The sequence below is a fragment of the Malaclemys terrapin genome, chromosome 5 (assembly GCF_027887155.1).
Source record: "Malaclemys terrapin pileata isolate rMalTer1 chromosome 5, rMalTer1.hap1, whole genome shotgun sequence".
Classification (NCBI taxonomy): domain Eukaryota; kingdom Metazoa; phylum Chordata; order Testudines; family Emydidae; genus Malaclemys; species Malaclemys terrapin.
The window spans coordinates 44,189,259-44,203,753 of NC_071509.1; the positions used below are offsets into that span (position 1 = coordinate 44,189,259).

At 42.6% G+C, this 14,495-nt stretch overlaps 1 protein-coding gene across 6 annotated transcripts in view; it reads left to right on the forward strand.

The window, feature by feature from the left end:
• Window positions 1–14,495, forward strand: part of KLHL5 (kelch like family member 5) — a 102,167-nt gene that overhangs the window by 85,093 nt on the left and 2,579 nt on the right. For all 6 annotated transcript variants that reach the window (XM_054030426.1, XM_054030427.1, XM_054030425.1 and 3 more), the window contains 2 exons: window positions 9,174–9,386; window positions 13,268–13,439. In XM_054030426.1, the coding sequence (XP_053886401.1) occupies window positions 9,174–9,386; window positions 13,268–13,439 (385 nt within the window). The remainder of the gene's footprint in view (window positions 1–9,173; window positions 9,387–13,267; window positions 13,440–14,495) is intronic.

The following is a 14,495-nucleotide window of genomic DNA, read 5'->3' on the forward strand; positions in this document are numbered from 1 at the left end:
CCATTCTGTACCTTCATGGCCTCAACAAATATATCAGGTACATGAGATTTCAAATGGTCACTTTGTTGACTATTGTCCCTGTGTTATCTCAGAATGACTGGTTTGCTGCTCTGGACCTTCAGGATGGCTACTTTCTGTGGCTTGGCAAAATTGTCACATGGAAGTTCCTTCGATTTGTCATGGCAGAGCACCACTTTCAGTACACAGTAATTTAGGAAGAAGGGAATTCACATCTTCCTATATCTGGACAACTGGTTGCTAATGAGCAGATTCAAAGAGGAAGTTCTTGTTCACATTGGCACTACACCGTGCTTGTTCGCCCATCTGGGTCTCATCCTAAACACTGGGAAGTCAACTTTGGCTCCCACTCAGAACATCAAGTTCACTGGGGCCCTGTTAGATTCCAATATGTCAAAAAAGTTTCTGCCGAACAACCATTTTCAGACAATTTGCCACCTTTGCCTCAGTCTGCAGTCTCAGCCTTGCACGAAAGTTCTGACAATCTGAGGCTCTTGGGCCACATGTCTGTTGTACACATGTGGTCCAGTTTGCAAAATTGCAGCTTCACCTCCTTCAAATGTGGCTCAAGAAAGTTTATCATCCCACTCTTCACATCCTAGACAGACAGGTTTGTTTTCCTCCACAGATCCTGGACTCTTTGCAGTGGTGGATGCATCCAGAGAATGTTTTCCAAGGCATTCCCTTTGTCTAGCCTTTGCCAACCAGGTTGATTGGGTTGGTGGGCGCACATGGGGTCACTGAAAGTTCAGAGGCTGTATTTGGAGCAGGAGGCCTCACTCCATATCAACATGCTAGAGCTTCAGGCCATCTACAATGCATGTCATGCTTTTCAGGACCATATTATAAACTCAGTGGGTCACATACTGACAATACCACCACAATGTACTATGTGAACAAAGACGGGGGAGCACACCCCAGGTTGCTCTACCTAGAGGTGATCAGGCTGGGGCAGTTCTGCATCGAGGAGAACATTATTCCAAAAGCCATTCACTTGCCCGGGGTTCAGAATCATCTTGTGGACTCTCTCAATAGTTATTTTTCTCTGAGTCATGAATGGTCCCTGAAGACCAATGTCCTCCAGGTCATCTTCAGTTTTGGGCATCCCCAACGATTGACCTATTTGCTACAAGGGACGATGCAAAATGACATCTGTTCTGCTCTCGAGGGAGCTTCAGTCCAGGCTCCCTGTCTGATGTTTTCCACCTCAGCTGTCAGTTGGCTGTCCTGTATGCCTTTCCCTTGATCTCGATCATCCCTCATGTTATCAATCTCAAGGCAGATTGGGCCAAGATCATTCTCATTGCACCAATGTGGCTGAGACAGTGCTGGTTCTCCAACCTTCTCGTATTGTCTGTTCAGCCTCCTATACTGCTTCCTCCCCATTCCATCTTACTCACTCAGAGCTAAGGCTGCACTTTGCAGCCTGTGCTCAGCTCCCTGTATCTCATGGCATGGCTGAATAAGGAGAAAGAGTAGTGTTTGGTGGCTGGCCAACAAGTCCTCCTTTAGAGTAGAAAACCTTCCACCAGGCTGGCATATTCAGTGAAATGGAAGTGATTTTCAGTGTGGTCATTAGCCTGTGGAATTCAAACTATGCTGGTCTCTATCCAGGACATTTTGGAGTACTTGCACTTTCCATCATTGAGGCTTGCATTTAGTTCATTCAAAGTGCACATGGCAGCCATATTGGCATGTCTTCCCCCGATTCCGAGAAGATAAGTCTTCTCCAATGCCATGGAAGCAAGATTCTTAAAAGGCTCCTTCATCTACATCCTCCTGTCCAAGAGCTGATTCCTCTGTGGGACCTTAATTCAGTCTTAATGGCCTTAATGGGACCTCCATTCAAGCCCCTGGCATCTTGTGCCTTTCCACTTTTGTGCCAGATAACTGTGTTCCTCATAGTGATAACATCTGCAAGGAGTGTGAGAGCTGAAGGGCTGATGGCAGAGCTTCCTTATACACAATTCTGCAAAGACAAAATGACTTTATGACTGCATCCAAAATGTTTGTCTGAAGTGGTTTCTCACTTTCATTTGAAGTAGGCAGCATATTTAGTTGTGTTCTTTCCCAAGCTGCATTCATCTCTGGAGGAGCAGTGTTTCCATATTTTAGATGTCAGGCAACGTCTAGCCTTTTATCTGGACAGCACTAAATCATTTTGTGCTTCACCTTGTTTGTGTCATATGCGGATCTCATGAAGATTCAAGCGGTCTCTTTGCAGACAATCTCCAAATGGATAACATCCGGCATCAAGACTAAATATGAAATAGTTTTGGTTACACCCTCTCAGCAGGTGCGAGCTCATTCTACAAGGGCACAAGCAAAGTCCATTGTGTTCCTCAGTGATGTTTCTATATTGGACATGTGCAGGGCTGCTACATGGTCATCAATACATATGTTCACAAATGATTATGCCATAACTGCATCTGCCCTGGAAGAAGCAAACTTTGGTAGAGAAGTCATTCAATCCTTGTTTAGGTAGACTCCAAACCCTGCTTCCTGGACTGGGGGAGGGCTACTGTTTGTGAGTCACCTAAGTAGAATACTTGGCTGCATCTACTTGAAGAAGAAGAAACTGTTACTAACTATAACTGTGCTGTAACTGTAGTTCTTTGAGCTGTTGGTGCAGACATGCATTTCACCACCCACCCTCTGTCCCCTCTGTAGCGGAGTATTGTTTTTGGGCATTCAGGGGAGGGGCAGGGTAGCGTTGTCTCATGTAGCCAGGGGAGGGACTATGGCCATGAAGTGCAAATGCCACCCCTCTACGGGTACTGCTAGGCAAATTTCTCCAGCTCCAGTGCGCTGGATGCACACGTACCTAAATGGAATACACGTCTGCATCACATCTTGAAGAACCACAGTTATAGTAAGTAACCATTTCTTCCACCACTTCATGTGGAGGACTTTTCCACAGTTTGATAATTATTTAAGCACATGCCTAACATAAGCATGTCAATAGTTCCATTGATGTCAATAGAGGTACTCATGTGTTTAAAGTTAAACACATGCTTAAGTAAATTGCTGAATCAGGGCCTAGCTACCTATCCCTATCTAAGGGTATGTCTACACTACCCGCCGGATCGGCGGGTAGCGATCAATCCAGCGGGGATCGATTTATCGCGTCTAGTCTAGGCGCGATAAATCAACCCCCGAGCGCTCTCCCATCAACTCCTGCACTCCACCGCCGTGAGAGGTGCAGGCAGAGTCGATGGGGGAGCGGCAGCAGTCGACTCACCGCAGTGAAGACTCCGCGATGAGCAGGTCTAAGTACGTCGACTTCAGCTATGTAACTTAGATTGATCTCCCACTCAGAGTAGACCAGGCCTCAGTATTTTACCACTTACTGTACCTATGATCCTTTAGGCAAGTTTTTAGACCCTGTGACTGTTCATATTTATGGCAGTTTGATTTCATTCTGAGGGTAAAAATTCATTGGATATTATGTCAAATGGTTTACTAAAAACCCAAAAATATTACATATACCTCAAGTTTGTCTGTCAAGATTTATTCTTCATTAATCCATGCAGGGCCGGCTCCAGGCACCAGCCCACCAAGCTTGTGCTTGGGGCGGCACCTGGAGGGGGGCGGCGCAGTGCTCCCGCCACCGGGGAGAGCAGGGCCACGGCCGGGGCTCGCCGCCCTCCCCCTGACGCTCTGGCCGCCGGGGACCAGCGGAGCCGCGGCGGGCTCGCCGCCTTCCTCCCGGTGCTCTGGCCGCCGGGGAGAGTGGAGCCGTGGCGGGCTCGCTGCCTTCCCCCCCAGCGCTCTGGCTGTTTGCGGATTCATAGATTTTCATAGATTCATAGATTCTAGGACTGGAAGGGACCTCGAGAGGTCATCGAGTCCAGTCCCCTGCCCGCATGGCAGGACCAAATACCGTCTAGACCATCCCTGATAGACATTTATCTAACCTACTCTTAAATATCTCCAGAGATGGAGATTCCACAACCTCCCTAGGCAATTTATTCCAGTGTTTAACCACCCTGACAGTTAGGAACTTTTTCCTAATGTCCAACCTAGACCTCTCTTGCTACAGTTTAAACCCATTGCTTCTGGTTCTATCCTTAGAGGCTAAGGTGAACAAGTTTTCTCCCTCCTCCTTATGACACCCTTTTAAATACCTGAAAACTGCTATCGTGTCCCCTCTCAGTCTTCTCTTATCCAAACTAAACAAACCCAATTCTTTCAGCCTTCCTTCATAGGTCATGTTCTCAAGACCTTTAATCATTCTTGTTGCTCTTCTCTGGACCCTTTCCAATTTCTCCACATCTTTTTTAAAATGTGGTGCCCAGAACTGGACACAATACTCCAGCTGAGGCCTAACCAGAGCAGAGTAGAGCGGAAGAATGACTTCTCGTGTCTTGCTCACAACACACCTGTTAATACATCCCAGAATCATGTTTGCTTTTTTTTGCAAGAGCATCACACTGTTGACTCATATTTAGCTTGTGGTCCACTATAACCCCTAGATCCCTTTCTGCCGTACTCCTTCCTAGACAGTCTCTTCCCATTCTGTATGTGTGAAACTGATTTTTCCTTCCTAAGTGGAGCACTTTGCATTTGTCTTTGTTAAACTTCATCCTGTTTACCTCAGCCCATTTCTCCAATTTGTCCAGATCATTTTGAATTATGACCCTGTCCTCCAAAGCAGTTGCAATCCCTCCCAGTTTGGTATCATCCGCAAACTTAATAAGCGTACTTTCTATGCCAATGTCTAAGTCGTTGATGAAGATATTGAACAGCGCCGGTCCCAAAACAGACCCCTGCGGTACCCCACTCGTTATGCCTTTCCAGCAGGATTGGGAACCATTAATAACAACTCTCTGAGTACAGTTATCCAGCCAGTTATGCACCCACCTTATAGTAGCCCCATCTAAATTGTATTTGCCTAGTTTATCGATAAGAATATCATGCGAGACCGTATCAAATGCCTTACTAAAGTCTAGGTATACCACATCCACAGCTTCACCCTTGTCCACAAGGCTCGTTATCCTATCAAAGAAAGCTATCAGATTGGTTTGACATGATTTGTTCTTCACAAATCTATGCTGGCTGTTCCCTATCACCCTACCACCTTCCAAGTGTTTGCAGATGATTTTCTTAATTACTTGCTCCATTATCTTCCCTGGCACAGAAGTTAAACTAACTGGTCTGTAGTTTCCTGGGTTGTTTTTATTTCCCTTTTTATAGATGGGCACTATATTTGCCCTTTTCCAGTCTTCTGGAATCTCTCCCGTCTCCCATGATTTTCCAAAGATAATAGCTAGAGGCTCAGATACCTCCTCTATTAGCTCCTTGAGTATTCTAGGATGCATTTCATCAGGCCCTGGTGACTTGCAGGCATCTAACTTTTCTAAGTGATTTTTAACTTGTTCTTTTTGTATTTTATCTGCTAAACCTACCCCCTTCCCATTAGCATTCACTATGTTAGGCATTCCTTAAGACTTCTCGGTGAAGACCGAAACAAAGAAGTCATTAAGCATCTCCGCCATTTCCAAGTTTCCTGTTACTGTTTCTCCCTCTTCACTAAGCAGTGGGCCTACCCTGTCTTTGGTCTTCCTCTTGCTTCTAATGTATTGATAAAAAGTCTTCTTGTTTCCCTTTATTCCCGTAGCTAGTTTGAGCTCATTCTGTGCCTTTGCCTTTCTAATCTTGCCCCTGCATTCCTGTGTTGTTTGCCTATATTCATCCTTTGTAATCTGTCCCAGTTTCCATTTTTTATATGACTCCTTTTTATTTTTTAGATCATGCAAGATCTCATGGTTAAGCCAAGGTGGTCTTTTGCCACATTTTCTATCTTTCCTAACCAGCGGAATAGCTTGCTTTTGGGCTCTTAATAGTTTCCCTTTGAAAAACTGCCAACTCTCCTCAGTTGTTTTTCCCCTCAGTCTTGATTCCCATGGGACCTTACCTATCAGCTCTCTGAGCTTACCAAAATCTGCCTTCCTGAAATCCATTGTCTCTATTTTGCTGTTCTCCCTTCTACCCTTCCTTAGAATTGCAAACTCTATGATTTCATGATCACTTTCACCTAGGCTGCCTTCTACTTTCAAATTCTCAACGAGTTCCTCCCTATTTGTTAAAATCAAGTCTAGAACAGCTTCCCCACTAGTAGCTTTTTCAACCTTCTGAAATAAAAAGTTGTCTCCAATGCAGTCCAAGAATTTGTTGGATAGTCTGTGCCCCGCTGTGTTATTTTCCCAACATATATCCGGATAGTTGAAGTCCCCCATCACCACCAAATCTTGGGCTTTGGATGATTTTGTTAGTTGCTTAAAAAATGGATACCATGAAAGTTGCCTATATCTGACCATCATTATTAATTTCTGAGTTTTTCTTCGGGTTCACCAGTCATGTAGTGCATCTAACACTGGATTTCTCTTTCCATTCTTAAAGTAGTGCCTTAATTGTTCATCAGTTTGAAAAGCTGTTACTAGAATGAGCCAAAAACCTTTGTGTATTAGAAAAGGGCAAATTACACCATCTAGTGGATGTGAGGACATTATCAAGAGCTAAAATTTGGAGGCAGAATGTTTTTTTTGTTTGTTTGTTTGTTTGTTTGTTTTTAAACGGGTAAAACACAGCTTTGATATGGCCATGTCATTTTGAATTTCACTGTACCATGTTTTAAAGAGGCATATCAAACCTCAATACAAAGCACTTTCTTTCTTCAGTATGCCCATTCTACAAGGGGGAACAGCCAGTTTGGGATTTAGGCAAAAGTGTATAGTATTTAAACAGATACTTTTTGGTATTTAGTTTCCTGGAGATCATGCTGGATGTTCGGATTTTATTATGAGATGCCCTTATTGAGTTTAATATTTTTGGAGGAGTACTGATTCTGGCTCTTCACCGAAATTATGTTATGCAGGTTCACCATCTGCAATCTGTACTGTTACTGAATAATATATCCAGTTGTGTTTAAAATAAAACAGAGAGGACATGGAGGTTGGGGTTACTCACTGTGGAGGAGTTACATTTTCTTTCCATTTTCAAGTGCAGCTCCATCAGTTTTATGCTCTCTCCTTCCTTCCCCCTTAAACTAGGCTAGCAACTTCTTCATTTTCTTTTTCTTTCTTTCTCCTATAATCAGACTGAAATGCAGACAACTTCAGAGAGCATGCCACTGCTAAGGGAAGGGCTAGACAATTTTATCTCAGCCCAGAGTGGATGCTACCCTGCTATGCTGAGGGAGCTGCACTAAAGAAAGGAAACTGGCTACCTCCATGGTGAATAATGTAACTTTTAAATTGTATTTGGGAGCTTTGTTTTGGAGCAGTAGCCTATTGTGATAGCATGCTACCAGTACTGAGGAAAACTAAAATGTATTAAATAGTTGCTAAAATATCTAACTGGTCCCTTTAGTGTTGCAGTATATATGATTGAACTACTGCTGATTTCAGGAAGAAGATATATTTTAAAATTTTTAAATCCATGACTTTTATTGCATATGGGTAACATTTTTCAAAAGTACATAAGTGACTTAGACTCTTTAAACACTTTTGAAACCAAGACTTAAGTTACTATTGAAAATGGGACTTGGGCTCCTAAGTCACTTAGGTATAGAACTGGGTGAAATGTTTGGACTAATAGTTTATTCATTGAAAAACACAGTTTCAGTGGACTATTCAGTGGACTATTTGTGAATGTGACATGAATTCATTCAATAGTTTTGGCCCAAAAAATATTTTTTGGGACTCCACCATGAAACTATTTTTTTGATTCACCAAAATGTATTGCAATTTTTGGATTCAGTTCAGGTCAAACTAAATTTTTTTTGATTCCCTGCCCATGCCGACGGAACTGTCAGCAAATCAAAAAATTAGCTATTCACCCAACTTTGTTTAGAGTAAAAAATTTCAAGAGCACTTATGTCCATAGGGACAGGTTTCAGAGTAGCAGCCGTGTTAGTCTGTATCCGCAAAAAGAAGAACAGGAGTACTTGTGGCACCTTAGAGACTAACAAATTTATTAGAGCATAAGCTTTCGTGGACTACAGCCCACTTCTTCGGATGCATATAGAATGGAACATATATTGAGGAGATATATATACACACATACAGCCATGCTCTCTGTATGTGTGTATATATATATATCCTCAATATATGTTCCATTCTATATGCATCCGAAGAAGTGGGCTGTAGTCCACGAAAGCTTATGCTCTAATAAATTTGTTAGTCTCTAAGCTGCCACAAGTACTCCTGTTCTTCTTTATGTCCATAGGATGGATCATAAGTGCTTCATTAAGGACATCACATGTGTTGACAATATTTTAAATGCTTGATTATCGTTATTATGTGTTTATAATGACTGAAATAAAAAGATTAAAACAAAACTTTATCTTCCATCTGAGTCCTAGTTGTAGAGCCTTCCACTGAAATTTCAAGACCTTTGAACTTTTTTCTTAACAAATTTGAGAGATTCCTCAGCCACAATCAACTGTCACATGAAGCTTACATCCTTTGCATTTGAAAAGTTTGAAAAAAACATTGTTATGCAATTCTTACTGAAATCATTATTCTGCTATTTGGAACAGAGGTAAACTTTTTTTTAACTTAGGACCAGTTAAAATTGGCTTTTTCTATAAAGATTGAAAAAATAAATGTTATAAAAAATCTTAGGATCATAACAAATCTTAGGATCATAACAACATGCAGGACAAAAGACAAAAAACAATCATGAAGGCTAGACAGAGAAAAGGTGGGTCAGATAAATTGAATATTATTAAAAATATCTAATAATCATTATTTCAAAGATACCATTTGAAAAAAAGCTATCTTCCCAATCCCCAGCTCATTATCTATTTCTCTGTTATATTTTTCTCCACCCCTTCAAATTCATTCTAGCTAATTTTATTTTCCTGAATAACCATGTGTAAAAAGTATCTATAAATGAGGAAATACTATTACTGTAATACACCTCTACCCCGATATAACGCTGTCCTCGGGAGCCAAAAAATCTTACCGCGTAATGGGTGAAACCGTGTTATATCGAACTTGCTTTGATCCGCCGGAGTGCGCAGCCCCCTACTTCCCCCCCAGAGCGCTGCTTTACCGCGTTGTATCCGAATTCGTGTTATATCGGGTCGCGTTATATCAGGGTAGAGGTGTATTTATTTTATGAGTTCAGTTGGTTTCTTTTCTTTACAGACTTTATGCAGTTGGTGGTCGGGATGGAAGTTCTTGTCTCAAATCTGTGGAGTGTTTTGATCCTCATACTAATAAATGGACTCTCTGTGCTCAAATGTCAAAGAGAAGAGGAGGTGTGGGAGTAACTACTTGGAATGGGTTCCTGTACGCTATTGGTGGGCATGATGCTCCAGCATCAAACTTGACATCCAGACTGTCAGACTGTGTGGAAAGGTAATACCTAGATGAGAATAGTGCTGGTGAAAAAGTATGGAATGATTTTCACAAAGAGCTGTAATATGAGAACCTGTTAAAATGGTCGTATAATTTTAATACTAGTAAATATGTAGACATATACCATGTAATCAAAACATTATTTATAATATGGTTCATATCCAACAGAGTAAAAATACCATCTTATTGCACTTTATCCAGAAAAATTATTTTGTTTTCTAACAATCTCACTGAAGGATTCAGAATTCATTTTAAGAAAAACTTTTAATCAAGATGCTTACAAACACTAGTGTTTCACCCAAACTGGCCTTTCACAAGAGATAGAACTTTCTCCATTTTAAATGAGGTACCATTCAATTTCTGTCCAATCCTTGTCACCACTTTCCTGGTTCCCCTTGATTGTTTGGAAAAATCAGGTATGTTCACCATTCGTGAGTAATGCAATCATCCCAAAATTGAAATGGATTGATATAAAATGGTTACTGGAATAAGTTTGGGATGACTGCATTACTCACAAAAGGCAGAACTAGGTATGAATTATACAGGTCTCATCAAACAAGTGACAATTATAGTAAAAACTTTATACTGCGCAATCACATATTTTCTCTTCACTGGGGTCAGGAATCTGAAATATCCTGTTATGGGCATACTAAGCCAACTGAACTTTTTCTGATCAAGCTTTTAGTGCACTAATGCTGTGCACCTGAAAATGAAATGTGGCAGTTGCAGGACCAAGGCCTTGCAGAAAGGCTTGCAGATATGCAGCCCCATCCCGGCACAAATTAAATTTTAGAAGGAGATGGGAAGTGCTAACACTTGAAGAAAGGTCATGGGAAAGAAGTGCATCAATTTTTGCCCAAATGTCACCTGATGAGTTTGACATTTCAGTTCTGAAACAGGATTATGAATGACATGATATTCATAAATAGCATCTAGAAAAAATTATGAAATAGGTTAAAATGTATTACTAAATGATCTTTGTTAGGCCAAATTTTAATTTGGAAGTTGGAATAAAATTGCTACAATACATGTGTTTTGCTTATTTCTAATTTGCTCTCTCCTTCTAAATCAGTGGGATGGAGGTGTTGAAATGTCTGCAAAACCAGCATAAAATAAATTGAATGCAAATATAGTAATCTAAAAATTAGCTTCATAAAATTCACTGTGAAGTTTGTGAATGCTTGTTTGTTACTGTACACTGTGATAGGTTTTCAAGAGCATCACATTGGTATTGTGAAAGACCCAGACCAGTGGGGTACAGGAGTCTGCTAGAGGGCAAATATACTGGTCACTGGATGAGTAGTTTTCTGTTCCCTGAGTGACCAGAGGCTGCACTGGAGTAATCAGGAACCTGATAGAACCAGTTAAGGCGGGCAGACTAATTAGGACACCTGGAGCCAATTAAAAAGAAGCCGCTAGAATCAATTAAGGCAGGCTAATCAGGACACCTGGGTTTTAAAAGGAGCTCACTTCAGTTTGTGAGTGTGAGGAGCTGGGAGCAAGAGGCGCAAGGAGCTGAGAGGGTGTGCTGCTGGAGGACCGAGGAGCACAAGCATTATCAGACACCAGGAGGAAGGTCCTGTGGCGAGATTAAGGAAGGTGTTTGGAGGAGGCCATGGGGAAGTAGCCCAGGGAGTTGTAACTGTTATGCAGCTGTTACAGGAGGCACTATAGACAGCTGTAGTCCACAGGGCCCTGGGCTGGAACCAGGAGTAGAGGGCGGGCCCGGGTTCCCCCCAAACCTCCCAATTGACCAGGACTGTGGGTTCTTCCAGAGGGAAAGGTCTCTGAGCTGTTCCCCCAACCCACATGGTGAATCTCTGAGGCAAGAAAATCTGCCAATAAGTGCAGGACCCACCAAGATAGAGGAGGAACTTTGTCACTGTATATAAATCAAATTGACAAACACTTTGTATAGTTCATAATTCACTATCTTTCAGTACATAATACACTTTGCCTGCTGCATAAGTTTCAGGCAGTGCTTCCACACTATGACTCTACATGAATAAAATGTGTGTTTCCAACAGAGACCTGCTGCACTAAAGAAAAAGGTGCCAGAAAGACACTCAAAACTCATTACATCTTTGCATCTCATGCAAAGAAATCAACACCAATTTCATCCCCCAAACTCACTTTAGTGGTTTTGGATACCTTCTTAGCGATGGATATATTTTCTTTTGATTAGTCCTGTGCCTTAAAAGCATTTTATTAATGTGATTCCCTCAAGAAATTTGTTTCTGTTTTCTTGGCATTGTGTCTTGTAACTAGGGCTGGCTCCAGGCACCAGCACAGGAAGCAATTGGGGCGACCAATGGAAAGGGGCGGCACATCTGGGTCTTCAGTGCTAATTCAGTGGCGGGTCCCTCCAGGACGGTGCCAGGGTTTTTGGCGCCCTCGGCGGGGGTCCTTCCGCGCTCCCGGTCGGCGTCGGCAATTCTGCGGCGGGGGGGTCCTTCCGCGCTCCCGGTCTTCGGGGCACTTCGGTGGCGGGTCCCGGAGTGAGTGAAGGTCCCGCCGCAGAATTGCCGCTGAAGACCCAGAGCGCGGAAGGACCCCCCCGCTGCCGAATTGCCGCCAAGGGTGGCAAAATGCTGCCCCCCCCAAGTCCTGGTGCCCTAGGCAACCCCCTAGGTCGCCTAAGTGGAAGCGCCAGCCCTGGGTCCCTCAGTCCCTCTCAGAGGGAAGGACCGGCTGCTGAATTGCCACCAAAGAATGAAGCGGCGCAATAGAACTGCTGCCGAAGTGCTGCTGATTGCGGCTTTATCTTTTTTTTTTTTTTTTCCTTCGCTGCTTGGGGCTGCAAAAAAGCTGGAGCTGGCCCTGCTTGTAAATATGCTGGCTAATCTGAAAAGGACACATTTACAGATTGAGTAAAAAACAAGTTTTTAAAAGATGAGTTTGGACTCTCCAATTTAATTCCTGACCTATCTGTTAAAGACTGTTGATGTGCTCTAGGTTCAAATTTAACTGAGGTGTTTTCAGTACACCACAGGTCTACTATTGTGTTTGATTCTAATGATACCAGTTTATGGTGAGAAAAGTTCTGTAAATTGCTGCAGAAGAATTTTGCCATGTATACCGGGTGGATGTTTTTTCTATAAATTATAGTTATTGCAAAAAGCAATGATCAACTTGTCCAATGAATCTCCTCAACAACACTGTATTACTCTGTATGTAATTTGGGATATAATAGTTGTCTGTCTGTAAGATGAAGAGAGCACTAAACTCTAACAGAGTCTGACAGCAGAATTTGATTCTGGAGCAGAGCATGTTTGGTCATAAAAGAGGGGAAAATTTTTTTTTTAAAGTATCTATTATGTAAAAGCTAAAAAAAATAAACATAGTCCAGAGATTACTTGGGCCCTGGTCACACAAGCTACTCCAAGTTACATGGTCCAGCTTGCAGGATTGTGGACTTAGTGAAAAGGTGAACTGGTAAAGTTATCAAAAAGCTTATTCTAGTCATAGATTCTTAAATAACTTCTAAAAAGGACTTAATTGTTTCTATTTTAAGTGTCTTGATTTCTTTGTTACTTTACCCTTTCCTATGTAGCTTACCATAGAAACTTTACAAGATAATTCAAATAACTCTTTAACAAATTATTCATATATACTGCTAAATAAAGTTGCATATAGTATTGTTAACAGTATCTTTTTCTGTTTCTGTATGTGACTGTACAGCCTCAGTGAAATGATTAACCAAATGCTGCTTTTAAGGGAAAGGTTTAAACAAGTAAGAAATCCTTTTAATTTCACACCCGAAGAGAGAATACTCCTTTGCTGATTCCACTAGATAGTCTAGTACCTCGAGAGTCAATTTCAGTATTTTAATGGAATTTTAGGCAACAATATTAGACTTTTTTACAAAAATTATCTTTCAGGTATGATCCAAAAACAGATGTGTGGACAGCAGTGGCCTCCATGAGCATTAGCAGAGATGCAGTGGGAGTGTGTCTCCTTGGTGACAAATTGTATGCTGTTGGAGGATATGATGGGCAAACCTATCTTAATACAGTGGAGTCTTATGATCCCCAAACGAATGAGTGGACACAGGTACAGTTTCTAATTAAATTACCGTATATACTCGATCATAAGTCAGTTCGTTTATAAGCCAATTCTCTCCCCCCCCCCCCCGCCCAAAAAAAAAAGATGGATAAGTAAAAATTGAATTCAGGGGTTGGCAAACTTTGGCTCCTGGGCCATCAGAATAAGCTGCTGACTTGAGATGGTTTGTTTACCTCGAGCGTCCGGAGACACGGAGGTAAACCTAAGTAAACAAAGTGTCCTGGCACGGCAGCTGCTTACCCTGACAGGCCAGAACAGCAACTGGTGGGGAAATTTTTTTGGGGGGAGAAGCTGGGAATCAGGGGAGTAACCCCTGTGACCACCCCCCACATGACCCCACCCCTAGCCCGGGACCCCTACACTCTCCCCATCGCATCCCTTCCCACCTTATCTGGGGAGGGCCAAGGGAGAATGTCTCTGGCCAGGCTAGAGCTGCTCCGGCAGGCTGGGCAGCACGGCTGCAGCCTGTTCCAGTGGGCCAGACCAGGTGGCACGGCCACAGCCTGCTCTGGGGGGCGAGGCCAAGCAGCACAGCTACAGCCTGCCAACCCCGGAGCTGCAGCTGCTTTGGAGGCTGGGGGGAGCAGCGTAGGCAGAAGTGGAGAGACTCTGGCCCCACCTCTTCCCTTCTGTCTCTGTTGGCTGTGCTGCCTCTCCTTGCTCCCTCTGTTGGGGGGAGGGGCTGTGTCCCAGCTCTCCCTCTCTGGTGCTTCCCTTTTTTACTAAAAAAATTCGGCTTATGAACGAGTATATATGGTATTTATATATTTTAGTGATGCCAAAAGTGTGCTTGGTGCCTCCCGGTAAAGAAAGAAAAAAAAGATTAAGTACATGCCTCAAGGAGCTTACCTGCAATGAGGAGATTACAAGACAGTAGGGGTATAGCAGAAGGACAGAGACAAAGACCACAGTTTTCAAAAATAAAAGTTTAAAGTTAGGTGCCTAAATCAATTATCTGATTTTTCAGAAGTGCTGAGCACCCATCAGGTCCCATTTTCCTATGTTTGAAAATCTTGGCCAGCGTCAAGAAGATTGTCTGTCTGA